Below are 19,590 nucleotides of genomic sequence, written 5' to 3' on the forward strand. Positions count from 1 at the left end.
AAATATCACGCCCATAAAACATAAATTGGCTGGGTAAAAATTGGTATTGCACGGAACATAATACATTAGAAACAACATGATAATATACGAAGCAACATATTTAAAACAGTGGATGGAACATCAAACCGTGGCATGGCAGGCACAGCAATGGCATAAATAAACCCTGGAGAGGAGAGGTTACCAGCACATCACTCTCAGCAAGAATAATATCTTGCTCCCTAGAATAGATGGCAAAATTAATGGGCAGGGTTACTCGGAATAAACAACACATGAAGAATAAATTGCGTACATAATAATTGATGAAAAATGAATTACGATGCATCACCATTGAAGTACTGTCTAAAGAGATGTGTCTTCAGTCGAGACTGGAAAATGCCGAGAGTAGTAGCGTGGCGAATTTTACTGGGAAGATCGTTCCATAATTTCGCGGCTGCGAAGGCAAATGACCTGTCACCATAGAACTTTGTAGATGACTTAATGACTTTCAGTCGACATTCAGAAGATGATCTCAGCGATCTTGTTGGTACATAGACGTGAATGATGTCAGATATAAAAACTGGTGACATGCCATGAAGAGCTTTATATGTAATAAGCATGATCTTATATGCCACTCTTTGTTTTATTGGCAGCCAATGAAGCTCTTCCAGAGCGGGTGTGATATGCTCATGTCGCGAGATGCGCAGAACAAGCCTTGCGGCCACGTTCTGAACTTTCTGAACTTTTGCGATCTCGCGATCCGGCAATCCATACAACAGCGAATTACATGTATCAAGTTTAGATGTTACGAAGGCATGAACCAACTTAGTGGTTGATTCGCGAGTCAGATACTGCCGAATGCGTCCAATCTTCCTGATACCGAGAAGAGCACTCTTGCACAGATTGTCGACGTGACTACTCATGCTAAGGACGGAGTCCATGCTAACGCCAAGATTGCGTGCTTGTGGAGAAGGACGAATGGTGAAGTCACCTATCGTCATTGAAGGTGTCCAAGTTGTGTTCTTGAATTTGGAATATGAGTGGACGAGCTCGGTCTTGCTGTCGTTGAGAACTAGCTTGTTCATTTTACACCATGATCTAATGTCACTGATACACGCTTCAAGTTTCCGAACAGCCATATCTCGATCTTGAGGTTGAAAAGTAAGATAAAGCTGGGTGTCATCAGCGTAGACAATAGATTGAACACCGTGAGCCGCGATCAAGTCCTGTAATGGCCCGCTGAACATAGTAAACGCCAAAGGGCCGGCAACGGATCCCTGAGGAACTCCACACCGAAGCACATCGGGGTCGGACTGCATTTCGTTGATGGCAACTGATTGCGTGCGATCAGCGAGATACGACGAGAACCAATTAAGCACATTTCCACGAAGACCATAGCGCTTTTCAAAACGATCCAGCAATTGACGATGATCTAGCGTATCAAACGCTGCGCTGAAATCCAGAAGCACTAACAAGGCTTCTTTGCGTTTATCCAGAGCAGTCAGGATGTCATTCTGAACTTTAAGTAACGCCGTTTCCACACTATGGAAGGGTCTATAAGCTGCTTGCGTTTGAGCGTGAAGATGGTTTTCTGTCAGGTAAGATTGCAACTGTTGAACAGCGATCCTTTCGATGACCTTTCCTAAATAAGGAAGATTCGATATCGGGCGATAGTTTGACAAGATATTATGATCAAGACTTGGCTTTTTCAGGAGAGGAACGATCCGAGCACACTTTATGGGTACGCATGTAGGCCTAGGCCTACATGTTCAAGTCTTTATGGGTACGCACATGTGTTTGCAAGTTATTGCGGGTGCGCACGCGCGTTCGCAAGTGTTTGCAAGTACACATGTGCATACACAAGTGTTTGCAAGTACAAACGCACATTCGCAAGTGTTTATGTGCACGCATGCGCGCGGGCAAGATATTGCAGGTAGGCACGCGAGTTTGCAAGCGTTTATGAGTACTCGCGTGCGTGCGCAGGTTATTGCGGGTACGCATGCCCGTTCCCAAGTGTTTGCGAGTACGCACGCACGTTCGCAAGTTTTACGTGTATGCACTCGTTCTCAAGTGTTTATGCGTACGCATGCACGTTCGCAAGTGTTTGCAAATACGCAAGCGCATGCGCAAGTGTTTATGGGTACGCACTTGTGTTCGAAAGTTATTGCGCATAGGGCCTGCACTTTGGCTCGTTTTTGCAGGTTTACATGGTCCAATAATCACAAGATGACTGACATGTGGTAACAAAGGAAGCAGTCACTGCAATTTGATTATGTCCCATATGATTGGCCATTCAAGACACCCATGTGAATATACTATAGATATACATCGTTAGTCTCGCACACTGACAACATTTGATTGAATGGACTGTAGGCTACTGCGCCGTGATTACGGTGAAGGACACTTTTCAAATCCTTTGTTTGGAGCCAATCAATAAAAGCATGCAGGGCCTCTATACCCATGTACAGTTTATCCCTTACATAACCTATGTCTTGAATACGCTGGCAAAGTTATGTAATAATCGGATTAATACTATATATATAGCAGTAGGTAAAAACAAGTTTTGAATAATCCGCGCTACAAAGTCCCATTCAGTGATCCCAGCGAAAGTGAAAAAAAATCAAATTGTTACGTTTATAATTTTTTTTAATGAAAAACAAATGGCAAAAATACAAAACAGGAAAACGGCAGTATTGACGAAGTTGAAGCCCCATTCAAATACATGTAGCTAATTTATATACTGTCAGTACCGGTATATAAATTACAGACTCACGTAAATGCATTATTTTTTGCCTTAGACACACGGCTTTCGGCCGAACCACTGCACTAGCAAGCTTTGTTAGCACATCTATGACAATGACGAAAGGTACAAAATCAGCCATATAAGGCCTTTAGATAGCAGAAGACACCAAATGACCAAATTGGTGTTTTATGACCTTTGACATTCTTTTGTGGCGAGTGACATGGTCTTTCAATTCACGCCGAGTGTCCTTGACAGGTTTGACTATGCTTCAGTGATCATGAAAGAATTCAAAAGGTAACCTCTGCCCCAATAATCCCAAGCAATTGTCTGAAACTGCTCCTCGGATCATAAGAACTCAGTCCTCAAATGATAGTCATATTAATGTCCAAAATATAAAAAATACTGACTATCATTGAAGACCGAGTTCCGCAGTCTAGTATCCAAAATCTGAATTTTGATGATTTTTACGATCGTCGGGATGAAAAAAAATCAAAAAATCACTGAATATTCCTATAATACCCTCCTCTCCTTACCCTGGCAATATAAATCAAAGAAAAATAAATAAAACAAGAAAAGAAAAAAAAGACAAAGAAAATTAACCAAATTAAAGACTTACCGGTAATGTACGATTTCCTTCAAATTTTAAATTTGTCATTATATACTCAAAATGCTGAAATAATACTAGTAATAATTATCGGGAATGGTTTCTGTTAATTTTGAGCTGAAATAATAAGGTAAAGTGAAAGAAACACTGCTTGTTATTTTGGCCGTTTAACACGCAGTTCTATGGGAGGACATTATGACTTTATGTCGAACTTTGCTCTATTTACCTACAAACACAAGCAATTTGGCTGATTCCATTTAGGTGCAAGTTGTAAACATTACAAATCTGCTAAAAAATCAGGTTTGAAAAAAATTAACCAAATTCATATTATAAGATCGTACATTATGACTTTAAGGGATCTGGAATGAGCGTTTTGAGCGTTTCGATAGTATTTTTGTGGGACATGAGAGCACATCAGACATATCGAATTGCATTCTGAATACGAAGAATGTCTTTCTGATATCAAATAAATTTCATCGAAATTTATGATATAATACAAATTTTATGACAAATTATTAAAATTTGATATTTTTCACATTTTTGATATATAAAAGTCCTCGAAGTAAATATCATAAATCTAATGATATATTCTTAAACAGTCCCTGGCATACCATACATGTATAGTCCTATGTATAGTAATTTTGCTTTATCTGTTTTGTGCTGTTTAAACAAATAGTTAAACATAATTTCCATAAAATGTAAGCTTTTACTGTCAGATATGTCCCCTTTTAATTTTGAGCAGAACAAGTGAGGTAAAGCAAAGAAAATTGGAATTTACTACTACTACTACTAGCGCCAAAGAATAGTATACGATTGTAAAACGGTACGATCCTTTGGGTGTGTTTGTGTGTAGGGGTGCGTATGTGTGTCCTGCACGCGTATTTTTTTCTGTAACTATAATGGGACGCAATACGATACCGGTATGTTATAAGAATCAAACTTACAAGAAAAATGGCTCTTGTCAAATCCTACAATTCTGTCAGAGAAAATATGCATATTTGCATTAAATTTTTAATTAATTGACATAATTGATTAATTAATAAATATTTAATGATTTACCATAATTCCAAACATGTCAAACAATGTGTCAAATTAAAGCTAATGAAATGCTTTATAAATTGGTCAGATAGAGCACATTTTGCAGAATGCATTTAGTATTTTAGTTACATGACTCCAAACATTCTATTCCAATTTTTGCTATACACGCATAGGTGCTGTACTTTTAAAATCCGCGCCTAATCAATAATAATAGTCTTTCACTCCATTGTCAAACCTAGAGTGTGATGGTTTTGTAGCAGATGACAGTGCTCATTCAAGCCTGTCAAGGTCAGTTAGTAGCCACTTGCTGAATGGATGGCCATTATCAGCTATCAAAGAGATGCCTTGTGCAGCTGCCAATCACAGTAGAGGTTTGATAACATTGTGTTAAAAACCCAAATGTGATATAAGGACAAAGCTGTGCATGTTGGTACTTAATTGTTTGGATTCTTATGTTGAAATGCCCTTGTATTAGTATTTTTATGTGTAGTGTATATTGTTCATAAATTATATAGCTTTTAAATTATGGGCATTTTTGCTCTGTTGCACTGTACCATTATGGAATATGAGCAAATCAATTACCGACACAAGCAGGTATACATTGCATTATTTTATTTTTATTTCGTATCTCAGGAGCACAGCTCACTTGGTAAGGCATCAGAATTTTGTTCACGAGCGCTTCGAACTTTAAATCGGAAGGTGGTGAGTTCGAGCCTCATCACGGTCACATTAATTTTATAAACCAAATATTGTTCGAACTTTTCATATTTGTTTTCTTTTATTGTTTCTTTTCTTTGACTTTTTTTTTCTTGTTTTATTTATTTTTTCTTTATTTTTCTTTGATTCATATTGCCAAGGTAAGGAGAGGAGGAACTAACGGCCCATTCAGTGATTTTTTCATCCGGACGATCGTAAAATCATCAAAATTCAGATTTTGTACTGCGGAACTCAGTCTTCAATGATATAGTAGTCAGTAATAATCTTTTGGTCATTATATGACTATCATCATTTGACGACTGAGTTCTTATGATACATCATCCGAAAAGCAGTTTCAGACAATTGCTTGGGATTGTTGGGGCAGAGGTTATCTTTTGAATTCTTTTATGACCACTGAAGCAGAGTCAAATCTGTCAAGGACACTCGGCGTGAATTGAACTGACCATGTCACTCGCCACAAAAGAATGTCAAAGGTCATAAAACATCAATTTGGTGTCTTCTGCTAGTGGTTCAGCCAAAAGCCGTGTAGGCCTATTTAAGACAAAAATAATGCATTTACGTGAATCTGTAATTACAGACAGTATATAAATTAGCTACATGTAGACCTATTTGAATGGGGCTTCAACTTCGTCGATACTGCCGTTTTCTTGGGTTTTTGCCAATTTTTTTCATTAAAATTTTTTATAAAAGTAACAATTTGATTTTTTTTTCACTTTCGCTGGGATCACTGAATTGGGCTTTGCAACGCGATAGGCCTATATTCAATACTTGTATTCACCTACTGTTATAGCATTAGTCCGATTAAATAAAGTAAATATGGCGGAGTACTCAAATTCATTCAACAAAAGCATGATAACAAGCTATTGCAATCTACCGCGACAGCTCGTCTCACACACATAACAAATTTAATGCACTATACGATCAAATAGGTTGACGACAACCCCTCATTTCAAATATATAGTTTTGGTTTCTCTTTTGTTCAGAAACCAAAAATCAAGGGATTAAAAAGTAGAGCTGATCTGATCTGCAATCATAACACTATTATGCTGGGAGGACACAGTATAGGGTATATAACCAGAAGTATACAATAGCCTATTGTGCTAACATAATTATTATCATGATTGATATCGGAAATCTATCCCGCGGACGACAGTTGATGCTCTCTGTCGAAGGTAGGTGGCATATTACACTCACGAGTTCTAGGCCTAGAAATCATATACATGCGCGTATACTGAAGGATGGGGTGGGGTGGGGGACCTTGTTTGTTTGTATGAAACATAAACGATGCATGGAGATGATTTGATTATGAATTAGTGTATTATCCCAGGAAGCACAACCCATACCTCTTTAAGAGGGGCTCCCTCCCTATATAACCACCTCTTTCCTAAATTACCCCTTTCCCCCTCCTCCTCCCCTACATTCGATATCTTCATCTCGAGCTCTCCTCCCCCTTCTCTTTCACTTCCAATGCTCTCTCTCATATGTTTCTCTCTCTCCCGGCCCATCCCCCCCTTCCCCTCCAACCACCCCCCCCCACACACACACCCCAATCTTCTCCCTCTATCTTCTACTTTTGCAGTAAAAATTGCTTCAGTAAAAGTCATTAGGTTATTAGAGGTCATATAATGGCCTTCCATCGATTCTGGTACATGGGATTAAGGACATGAATCGATTTTGTTTATAGCACCTATACAATTACAGTAGTGGCCCCTTTTGTAATGTCGAATGCAAATATTTCGATGGTCTATATATTTTCACAGTGAAATCAGCTTAGGCTATTTCGTAGTCTCAAGCCAATGCTTTCAAACTAAATCAATGCTTTCAAATGTAGACTGTTTTGTTCGACTTCTCTGCTCGTGAATATTGCACTGCGAAATTTAAACATTTCTTTTGTATACTTAGATCAGGTAACTCGAAAATCCTGTAATTTTATTCGTCACACCACTTATAAGAAACTGAAACCAAAACCGAAACTACCTGTCACAAATGTTTAGTTTTAAACAAAAGGTAGAAACAAAGAGTTCGATATCTTGTGATTCAAGTGGTTAGGCAGGACAATAGGAAACCACGTGACCAAAACCAAAACCAAAACTAAAACTATATATTTGAAATGAGGCAACGTTTGATTGAATGCACTGCATTGCGCCATGATTACGGTGAAGGACACCGGTTCAAATCCTTTGTATGGAGCCAATCAATAATTTCACGCACATACTCTATTATTGCCAAATTATTGCCCGGGATGATTGCACACTGTAAAAGAGCTATTGTTATAATGTTTGATGAAATCGTGTTTAACTATTTGCTTAAGAACGGCACAATACAGATAAAGCAGACAGATTTACTACATGTGGTATATGTATATACATTATAGGGAATGTGTGTGAGTCGAGTATTACCTAATTATAATAGGGGCGTATCCAAAAATGAATTCACGCCCCTTTCAAATGTCGAGCCAAAGTGCAGGCCCTATGGGGAACGCACGCGCGTGCGTGCACAAGACATTGCGTTACGCAGTCGAGTTTTCAAGTGTTTTCGAGTACGCATGCGCGTTCGCAAGTGTTTATGGGTACGCGAAAGTTATTACGGGTACGCATGCGAGTTCGCAAGTTTTTATGGGTACGCGAAAGTTATTACGGGTACGCATGCGAATTCGCAAGTGTTTGCAAGTAGGCCTACACTCTCGCGTTCACAAGTGTTTACAGGTAGGCCTACGCACGCGCATTTGCAAATTATTGTAGGTACGTACGCGCGTGCACAAGTGTTTGTGAGTAGGCCTACGCACACGCGAGTGCAAAACTTATGCCACTGCCGCGAGCGGGTTGGCGCATCAGCCAATAACAAATGCCTTGAATGTGTCCGTTTGTTTGAACTTGATGTCCCGGGCTTGATGTAGGATCTGGATCTGGATCATCTTGTCTCAGGGCTAGTCGGCCTAGGCCTATATCTGAAACATGTTGAAAAACAATTTCAAATTTTTGGATATTCGCATTTTGACCTTAAAAAACAGGTTTTTAATCCTAGATCCACCATAAATGTTTGGACATTCGAAAATTATATTTTTGGATTAAAATTGTAGTAGTGCGATATCGCTTTCGCCCAACACTTTTCCAGAGTGGATATCAGTGCCCAATGTACAGCAGCAAGCAAAAGGAGTTGCACGCGTACGTATGACGTACATAAACTTGAGGCCTAAATTTGCAAATAAAACAGGTTAGTAAACATTTAAATTTTCTTTAAAGGTCTACTTGACTTTTGGACACATTGCTGGATGTATATTTCAACTTGGTTTTCCATTTTGTATCATCAGGATATGTTAAAATAGTTAAGCTTACTGAGCAGTTTAAAAAGTACATGCCTGCTGCACATGACATGCATGCTGTATATATACAATCATGAATGCACCATTCGAGAAACACGAAACAGTGCTTTGAAGTTGACATGCTTGTGACATGACTTTGTAGAAGACCCAGTCATGCCAGTTTGGAATATTTGCTGGGGGAAATCAGGCCCGTAGTCTGGATTTATTTGGGGGGGGGTGCTGATTTTGAAAAAGTGGACCTTTTTTTTCTCAAAATTTTGACCTTTTTGGGCTGGGCGGATTTGGACATTTTTGGAACAAGAAAGCATGCGCTCGCAAATGGGACTTCAGGGGTTAAAAGGGGGAGTTTTTTGTGCTTAAAAAGGGGGACTTTTGGGGTTAAAAAAGAAGACTTTTTGGGCCTTTGGCATTTAAGGGGGGGGGGAGCAAATGTTTATTTTATAATTAACAAACTTAGGCCCTAGGCCTAGCCCTAGACTAGTCATATCGTGCAGCAAGGTCTAGCTTGGATTGTACTGCTGGGAGCATAGGTGAACCCCTAGACTACAGGTCTAGTCATGCTCATGTGCTAGGTCATTGTACTAGTGTTTTTGGTCAGTTCTTTCAGTTCTTTTTCTTTCTTTCTTGCACCCCGGTTCCGAAACTAAAGACGTTTGGAATTTTTCTTCGATTAGTCTGTCTTACCATTCAATGTATAAAGCCTAAATCAGCTCAGCGAACTCAGTTTTTGTTTTTGCTTTTTGCTGAACCATGAAATGGTACCAGCCTATAAGGCCGTATAAAATTAATGTTTTGGTTCTCGTCCAGAGGATTTTCATGAATTGATGAGGGAGGAGGTGTTTTTTTTTTTTTTTGTGTTTTTTTCCAATGTAAAATTAGCATTGTCAGTAGTTTTCGGTCTTCTCCAACAGTGCTCGAGGAAACGATGAGGCCCTTTTAAGTTTTTTTTTTTTTCAAATGTGAGATTCTGAGGATAAACCCCTAGAGTACCACAAAAGACTTGGAAGTGATGCTTGTTCTCTAATAAACTTATTTATATGTTTGAAGATTTCATAAATCATTCCAAAGTCTAAAAAATTAAAAATCTAAAAAAAAAAAAAAAATCTGACAAATCCCAGAAATTGAGGAGGGAGGGACGAGAACCAAAATATTAATTTTACACGGCCTAACAGTGTATGTTACTCGGTTACTAACTAACCTTTTGGTCTGAAATGGACATAACTTTAAATGCCACGAAGGTATGAATCAAATCATGAACCCCCCAGTGATGTCAAATGAAAGAGGAAGGAGTAAAGAATATAATCAAAATATTTCCTAACATCAGAGGTCATAAAGGAGTTACAGGGGTCAAAAAAGGTCATTTGAACCGAAAATGCTCCAATTGAGCTGATATTTAAAGGCAATGATCATTCTGACATTCTAAACATGTTTAAAATAATTTAATATTCATTTAAGGTCATAAAGGGGGTCAAAGGTCATGTTTTACCAATTGAGCTGATATTTAAATGCAATGATCCTTATGACATTCTAAACATGTTTAAAATATTTTAAAATTCATTTAAGGTCATTAAGGGGTCATAAAGGGTTGATATATACATGTACCACAATATACTGCCAAAGCCCCATTGTTCAGCTATGGTACGGTAATCGCTCTAGTTTAAACATGTAAAGAAACTAGAGCAAAAATACTTACAATTTCCCTCTTTTGGTCCGAATAATGGCCCTAAGAATTGTTCAGCAGAATGACCCTAAACAGTCAGGAGTAACTATCTTACATTAAGGCTAAGCATATTAATCGTACTGCATGTCTATGTCAAATATAATGTTTCTGTATGTGTAAATTATGGAAATGTATTTTCAAATGACAATCCCGAAATTGTTATTTTTGTCGTTACAGCTGACGTGTTGTTGTGCCACGTGACAATGGAATCAAAACAAGATTGGCCATGCAATAGACTATAGTCCATGACAATGTACAATGTATAAAGCATCAAAAAAAAAAAAGTTTAGATGCAGCCAAAGATTTTGGATGAACTGGCCAATTGAGAGAGCCATAATTTTAATACAAGAGCATGGTCAAATCAAAGATGGAGTAAACTGACACGGCATGACATGGAATAACTCCGACACTGAATAAAGCTAGATACAGTCCAGAGGCGGGTCATTCACATCACAGATCGACCCTCCTTCAAATTCTGCCTTTGGGTCCATCGTAAAGCAGTTGCTGCCACGTACATCAGATCTAACTCAAGTTGTTAGTCATCATTCATTCCATATAGCCCGCAGATGGAATGTACTCACGCCTCACATTCCAGAAACTGTGAAACGGACCAACTTCAAAAAGTGTTTTGGTCAAAATGTGATTTTTGGTCAAAATGTGCAAACCCATCAGCTTCATGATAACAGCTGTTATTGCCTTGATATGTGTCTTGACATAGAAAGAAACAAGTTGAACAACTAAGCAAGCAAATACAGATTCTGGTCTAGATTTTCTTCAAGTAATATTGGTATTGATGACATCAATGCGATATAAGCCTACTGGTAGGGTTGACGTTTTTGATGCTTATCTCCTTCAGCTAAAACTGAGCACAAGGATCCTTTAAATACATTGAAGGGTGGATTGCAGGGGATCCCCCCGGTACTGTTGACTGTACTTCAAAAATACACTCATTAACTCTAGGTTCCAGAGTTCTCCTCGTCTGGTTACAAATGTAGCGTTGAGGAGTATCAAAGCAGAAGCAGAAGCAAACGCAGAACAATTCCAAAGCTATTGATCACACTATCTGTATATCAGTCTAAGAAAGTTCTGTGAAGTTTTTCCATGAGAAAAATAGAAGTATTCAGTTATATAATCTATCAACAATTTCCAGTTTAGTTATGTTAGTGTATCAAAAGTCAGGACTTAGAAACCATAATTATGTTAAAGATACCTTACATGGTATCAGAAGTTTTAAGTTAGTTGTAACGTGAAAAGAAGAAAAACTTGACATTTTTACTCAGGATTTTTACTTCATCTTAATACTAATTACGGCGTGTCCGTCCGTCTGTCCGCTCGCTATCGCGTTCGCGTCAGCGTGGTCGTGCTCGCGGTGCGCTATCCCATGTCTATGTGCGCTATCGCGGAGTATCAACGGGAGTGTGCGCGGAGTACAGTACGCGCATCGGAAAAGCAGTGTGACTAACAGGTGCATCTCATTTTTAGGCCTTATTTCCCGGCCTTATTTTCAACACATATTTCAATACCGAACACGTGCACACACCAAACACGTGCATCTCATCGGACCAATAATTATAGGCCTATTTCAGCAGAACATGACTATTTCCGGAAGGCATATGAACCGTTTTTGCGTTCACGTTTCTCGCGATTGATTTCATTACTTTAGTAACGCCCTACCCAGCAAACACAAAACGTTTTCGACATCATTCGCAAAAGGTTGTCAGAAAACGTTTAAATGTCGGGTTATATAAAAGGAATATTAAGAGTATAAAACGGTTTCATAACCTTAAAAATTTTTGATAATCTACTGCTCAGCAAACAAAAATGTTTTACAGAAAACGTGTAGGGCCTAAATGTCGGGTTATATAAAGGGTATAAAAACGTTTTGATAACATTCCAAAAACATTCTTGAAAACTTGATACAAAACATTCTAAACAGAATCTTATTTTGGGAAAAAATTTTCCCCAAAATATTTGCATTTCTGTGTTTGCTGGGTTCAAATATTTTAACATAATGTTATTTAAGTATTGACAAAAATATTGTTGTAGTGTGTTTTCATACAAAACGTTTTAAACGTTATCATGACCTTTATATAACCCGACATTTTAATGTTATTAAAACGTTTTCACTTAAACCAAAAGCCAAAATATAACTTATTTAATAAAACATTTTTAAAACGTTTTTGTGTTTGCTGGGTATATCCACGTCCAGATACTAATTTCGGTTCTCTAAATGTGGTAACAGGGCAGGGCTTGGAAGAGGCGAATGATGGGTTTCCAGATTATGGGTAGGCCTACCGAACTACTGAAGTAAGCATCACACCTATAAAAACAAACAGAGTTGATTAAGTTGTGTAAAGTTGGGTCTTGATCATTGAGAGATGCATTTCATAGTAGTTTAAAAAGTCAGGGCAGGTATATGGGTAACGGGTTTGGGTAATTAGAAATAGGCCTATCACGAGAAGCGCCCGACCGAGAACCGCGAAATCTAGTTAAGTATAATGGGCACGTTGCATCCAGTACATTCTTAAAGGTTCCAAAAGGGTCAAGTTCTAAAGTGTCCTCCTAGTACATAGGCCTATGGATAACCCTCACACTTTAACATAAAATACTTCTTGAAAATTAACGAGTTCTTTTGAGAACCATCACAAATCTAATGTGTTTAGGTTCTAAATGTCCAGCTCGTAACACTTTTAAACAAATACACACTTTTTAAAGGAAGGCTCCGCCTATCACAACAATATGCCCTATGTAAGAAAAATAATTATCAAGCACGAATCACGTGGTTTTATCTAAAACAATCTCATGGCGACCATGTGATTCGGGCTTGATTATTATCTTTCTAACATTTATAAGGCATGATATTATGATTGCCGGAGACTCATTAAAGTGCTTAGGAATAAAAGAAAATATTGTTTTCCACATTTTCACGAAACGATTGGTATTTTGGCAACACCAACTCCTAAACATCACAAATAAAAAGCTTACATATCTAATTTCTAAAAGTTTAAACTGACTTTCAGCACAAATATCCAAGTAACCTTGAATTGTCGATGTGTGACACACATCGTCATCAGAAGAAGTCCTATGATGTTGTTACTTATCTAAACATGTCGCTTTAATAGCTAAACGTTAGCATTTAGAGTGTTGAAGACGGGGTATAAGTGTTTAGGATGCGTTTTGATACAAATTGTATCAAAGTATGACACATGTAAAGTAACTTGAAAATCAAAAGGACGGAGCTGATTTTATTTTGGATTTGCGATGTGTATGATAATATGTTTTATAATATGAAATCATAACAACTTACACTGAATTTCAAAATCTATTGAAATCGCATATCTATGTTCTAAAGACAGAATTTTTTTTGAATAAGGACCTTAAAATATACCAATTTTTGATCCTTTTTAACCCATATTTTTAATTATTCAAAAATTGTTTTGAATCTTTAGAACATAAATATGCAGTTTTTTTGTGTGCGTTTTCCAGCTAAAAATAAAGGCGGCAGCCACTATGAAATTGGCTATACCATCTTGAAAAAAATAATGGATTACCTCATATCCAAAATAATTGTTCTACAGCTAGAGCACTATCATATTTCTGGTTGATTTTATACCAATAATAGGTGAAAGAGGTGTCCTGTATATGTACATGTGTTTGTTGTTGTTGTTTTCAGGCAGTTGTTAAGGCAGCGGCCATTTTAAAAATGGCGGCACATCTTGAAAAAATAAACCAGAATTGTTTAGTCTTTATTGCTGTATTACTCGCATTATAAAGGTAAACAAAATGCTTTGTCAACTCTTTAATAACATTATGTTAAAATCGTGCATCTATTTTTCAAGTGTTTTTAGAACGTTATTAAAACATTTTATACCTTTATATAAACCGACAACACGTTTTGTGTTTGCTTGGCAACTCAACTTGAAGGCTCTACGACGACGTTGAAAAATTGATATGATGATGATATATAAATGTCAAAGTTCAAGGTAACTCGACTTATGGCCTAAAACGCGACGCTTACTTTGCACCTAAAATCTATGGAAAGCTATTTTAGGATTTGAAGGGTAAAAATAGGTCAAATCATCAAATTGAGGCTATTACGATAAACTGATATGAAAAGGTGAGAAATTAGCAAAATCGGATACCAAGAAGATTCCAAAAAGTTGCATGTTTACTCAGTGGTGGCCATCTTGAAACAAAATGTGATTTTTGGTCAAAAATTAGATTTTTGACAAAATGTGTTTTAGGTAATAATGTGATTTTGGTCATAAATGTGATTTTTGGTCAAAAATGTGTTTTTATTTCAAAATATGTTATTTTGGTCAGGGGTCAAAAATGTGATTTATGGTCAAAATGTGAATCTTGGTCAAAATGTAATTTTTAGTCAAAATGTAATTTTGGTCAAAAAGTGATTTTGGTCAAAATATGATTTTTGGTCCAAAATGTGATTTTTGCTCCAAAATGTGAGTTTTGGTCAAAAATGTGAGTTTTGGTCAAAAATGTGATTTTTGGTCAAAAATGTGATTTTGGTCAAAATGTGATTTTTGGTCAAAAATGTGATTTTTGGTCAAAATTGTGATTTTTGATCAAAAACATGACCGCCGTTCTCGGCCCTCCGACTCCATACCCGGTTGACTCCCGCTTATGGATGCCGACTGCACCAGCCACACCGTGGAAACATGGCATGTTGCCTCAGGGGATCGACGCTAAGTCAGGTACCGCGTGAGCAAACTCAAAATAGCGCAAATAGCGTGAGCGTACACAAAAGAAACTTCGCGCGTAAGATAAGCGATGTCGCTAGGTCTGTACGCTGTACCGGCGTCAGCTGAATTCGAGTACGCTTAGAGGGCACAGGCATGGAAAATTCCAATCTGTGTATTAATAATCTAAGGCACCAGCCCTCTGCACCGACAACGAGGCGTGACCACTGCGCAGCTCACCACGACTCCACACCCGGTTGCATCCCGCGTATGGATGCCGACTGTACCGTCCCTCTGCACCGACAACGACGGCGTGACCCCAGACAAACAAGTACCTAGACCTATAACTTTGGTTTGCGTAGTGAAGTCAACACGGCTTAGCAACGATTTTGACAAGGACGCAACCCGGACGCAAACAAGCAGACATGTTCGCGTCTACAGAACATGTTGCCTTTGACGCGGGCGATAACGGCGCAGCAATCACGCAAACGATCGCGTTTTCGTTCCAGACATGAACGCTTATTTCTCCGCGTCCGACCACCCGACCAAAATCACCTTGGATACGTGGCTTCACCTACTGCCATGGTTAGGGATGGGCAGTTACAGGTCTAGGTGGTATGTCTATGGGCGTGACCACTGCGCGCGGCTCACCACGACTCCACACCCGGTTGCATGCCGCGTATGTGTGCCGACTGCACCGGCCCTCTGCACCGACAACGACGGCGATACCAGTTACCCAGGGGCGATACCAGGCCTAGCCTATAATCATGAATTCATGATAATATTCTCCCAGACGGACCACAGCGGTGAGGTTCTACACGGGTACGTATAAATATATTACTATAGGCCTATAATAATTATAATTATTTAAATAAATATCAGGTTAAAATCGGATTGAATTCAGGTTGAAATTAGGTTGAAATTTCGACGTCAATACAACGTGGGATTCAGGTTGAAATTAGGTTGAAATTTCGACGTTGAATCAACGTTGAAATCGGGTTGAAATCAGGTTAGGGTCGATTTGCAAATACAACGTGATTTCAACGTCGAAACGTCAACCTGATTTCAACGTGATTTCAACGTCGGGTGTGCCCACTGGGCATATCAGAGACTGATGATATACTAATGTTTGCCTGTATCGTGGTTACCCTGCACTTAACTGCACTTGGTTATTTAATATTAGAGACTAACGTGATCTTGCCTGCATCTATACGTATTCAATATCAGAGACATTATGTTATCTTTAGGCTATGTACCTGGGTGTACATTATCAGAACCTAATGTCATCATATACTCTTGGAAATAAAGGGTTAAAAGACTTAAAAGAACCCTTTTTTATCCTCTATATGGAACCTACGAGACCAACATATTCTTTGAACTGAAAGAGCCTTTAAGTTCTCGATAGTGTTATTTTACCCTTTGTAGAAAAATGTTTGACCTTTCTAGAGCTTTTAAAACTTTTTTGAGAGTGTACTAGCATCTGGATGTCCTAAAAACAGAAGAGACTAATCTTATCTTCTCTGCACTTGGTACTCCATATCAGAGACGAATGTTATCTTATCTACACCTGAGTATCCCATATCAGAGACTAACGTTATCTTATCTGCACCTGAGTATCCCAAATCAGAGACTAACGTTATCTTATCTACACCTGAGTATTCCATATCAGAGATTAACGTTATCTTATCTCCACCTGAGTATCACATATCAGAGACTAACGTTATCTTATCTGCACCTGAGTATCCCATATCAGAGACTAACGTTATCTTATCTGCACCTGAGCATTCCATATCAGAGATTAACGTTATCTTATCTCCACCTGAGTATCCCATATCAGAGATTAACGTTATATTACCTGCACTTGGGTATGTATCAGAACGGTATAGTGATTTGATTTTATTTATTCTAGTGGTGCATACACCTTCAATGAATTTCTTCAAATTGGTGACGAATCTGCGAGGAAGAAGGTCGAGGAAATATGCTGGACCATTGATATTGATGATCCTTGCCTTGCATATTTTACTTCTGTAAGTTGTTTATATTTATTGCAATTTATCTACAAATGAATATAATGGAGTTATGTAAAAGTTGTTGTTTTTTATCTTTGCAAGGCTGTCAGGTTGCCATCTTTATTACAACAATACAAATACATTTAAAAAATACAACCTTTTTTTCATTTTTTTAAATTTTTTTTATACAGAAACATAATTAAGAAAAATTAAAGTAAAAATTATATAAGATCACAAAAAAAAAATCACAAAAAAAGAGATAGATTGAACAATGCACCATGTATAAAATCAAACAAACAAATATTACACATAAGTCATGTATCTTCGAATCCACAGTCATGCATACCACAGGAAAAAAGTTAAAGATCAAACCTCCATTTTTTGAAATGAAGTGAGAGTTTTCCCCTTTTTTTGCAATACAATATTCAGTCTCTCTATTATTTTTAATAAAAACTTTACAACTCACAATATTAGGCTTCTTTTTTGAAATTTACTAACATAAACATAAATATAGTATTTTATACAAAGAAACAAATATGTAATAAAGTTGTCTTGAAACACCCCAAAAATCTTATCAAAATTTGAAATGGAAAAAGTAATGTCATGTTTATCTTGAATAATCTGAACAAAGTCATCCCAAATAGGTTTGACACAATCACATTCACAAAAGATATGAATGATTGATTCAGGAAATTTGCTACAAAAATCACAAAGGGAAGAATCTTTCCTATTAATTTTGAAAAGAAAGTCATTAAATGCAATTGCCTTATGGAAAATTTTAAAATAAAAGGAACGAAGCCTTGTATCAATAGAACATTTAAAATTACGCAAATGAATTTCTTCCCAGTCCGTGTCCTCAGGGCCATCATCATCAGAATCAACATCGACAAGAGTCTCCCAAAAATCAATACGATTCTGTGGAACACATGTCTCTCTCAAAATAGAATAAGAGTATCTTGGAACCTTTTGAGCTTGGAGAAGACCTGTAGTGACATCTTCACTAATTCTAACTTGTCCATCTGAACCCCGAAGCCACGAGCTGGGAATACATTTCATGAGAAAATTAAATTTCCTTCTGTCATGATTAGAAATACCAAAGTCCAAAACCAATTCTTCAAACAGTTTACTACCTGGTAAGGAGGATTAAGAAAGTCATTAATATACACGATTCCCATGTCACACCACTCCTCATAAAAAAAATATTTTTTGGTCTTGGACCTAATATTTCTATTGTACCAAAGACATTGATTAAAGCCCATATCAGAAAATGTTTTATTATAAATTTCTTGACAAGCCCTGTCACGATAAACGTACCAAGTCCTAAGCGAGTCAGCTAATTGAGAACAATCAAGTTTATTAAGAAGACTCTCAGGAGCGTACGAAAGCCATAGCAAATCACCATACTGTTGATCCATACTTGATATCTCAATGGTTTTCCAAAAACTATCAAAGTCTTCATCAAGAAGAAATTTAACCCAGGTCATTTTTTGTGCCAAACAGAAATTGTATGGGTCAATCATACAGAGACCACAAAATTCAAAATTATTACAAAGATAAATTCTTTTAACCTATCATTACCCCCATTCCAAATAAATTTATAAAACATCTTATCAAGCTCTTTGAAAAATACATAAAACTGTAAATAAATAAAGAAGCTGTGGTAAGAGAAGAGTTTTAATAACACATATTTTCCCAACCATAGAAAGGTTTCTTGCACGCCAACAATTCAAGATTCCTTGAATTTGTTTTAACTTTACTTTATAGTTGAGATCAAACATACAAGTACTTGCAGATCGGGAGAGTTATGTAAAAGTTGACGCTAAAGACATCATAATGATCCATGAAAATCCCGTTAATAATAGCAGCATGGTGTCAATGTATATAATAATGAAATAAAATTTAAACCCAAGACATTACACATATTTATTGTGTGTGTATAATAGACTGTCATTTATAACTCCGATTCGGGTAAAAATGTGTTTTAAGGTAACATTCCCACTACAATATTTCCGTCCCCAGGGTACAACAGGAGATCCAAAGGCAGCAATTCATAATCACCATTGTTTACTGAATGTGACACGTGGTGCTGGAACATATAGGAGCGATGTGGACGGTTTCGATCCTCAGTGGGTAAGCCAACCCTGTCGGTCCGAATGAGTAATGACCGCAATGGTCGTTTTAACAAATTTCATAAATTTTGATCAAAAAGGACCAGATTAGCCATGTTTTTGTTTCTGTTTCTACTAACTCTCTCTAGTCTTAGGTTATAAAACTCGTAAAACGCATCTCAATCGTTATTTGGTGTGTTTTTTAATGGCATGTTTTTATGTCATGCATTAACTGCAGTTATCTAATTGGTTAGCGTTGACGGGTTGGCGCCTATATAGCTATTAACCTCTCGCTTAAAGCTATATGTGGTGGCAGGGCATTACAAATGCCTGAAGAGTGTGGGAGAAATGATCTTCTGTGAAAGACCAAGTTGGACCTTTACAGGATGTTTCTTTAAATGATCAGATATTACTGGAGTGTTTGTCATTGCAATAATATCCATGAACATCACATACTGCAGTTACTGTCCGTTTTCCTATACACAATACACAGTGCTCTCACCATTGACGCGCGACCTTTACAAATGGCGTATGTTAGAATTATAGGCATTTGCCTAGTTAACATCACTGTGTGAAAAATAAGCGGCCAATATTTAAAGTATTCTCCAAACTTCTAGCACATATATTTCCCTAACATGACCTAAATTTACAGCTAT

The 19,590-nt window shown here is 37.5% G+C and overlaps 1 protein-coding gene and 1 long non-coding RNA gene across 2 annotated transcripts in view; both read left to right on the top strand.

Moving 5' to 3' along the window:
* Positions 1-18,983, top strand: part of LOC140161719 (medium-chain acyl-CoA ligase ACSF2, mitochondrial-like) — a 35,530-nt gene extending 16,547 nt beyond the window's left edge. Inside the window, exons 7-8 of the mRNA XM_072185022.1 lie at positions 16,727-16,844; positions 18,846-18,983. Coding sequence (XP_072041123.1) covers positions 16,727-16,844; positions 18,846-18,983 — 256 coding nt within the window. The remainder of the gene's footprint in view (positions 1-16,726; positions 16,845-18,845) is intronic.
* LOC140166519 (uncharacterized) lies at positions 8,206-10,376 on the top strand. The gene is made up of 2 exons (XR_011860876.1): positions 8,206-8,291; positions 10,298-10,376. It is a non-coding gene; the product is annotated as an uncharacterized lncRNA (long non-coding RNA).
* Positions 18,984-19,590: the final 607 nt, after the last annotated feature.

The sequence above is a fragment of the Amphiura filiformis genome, chromosome 1, assembly GCF_039555335.1.
Source record: "Amphiura filiformis chromosome 1, Afil_fr2py, whole genome shotgun sequence".
Taxonomy (NCBI): Eukaryota; Metazoa; Echinodermata; class Ophiuroidea; order Amphilepidida; family Amphiuridae; genus Amphiura; species Amphiura filiformis.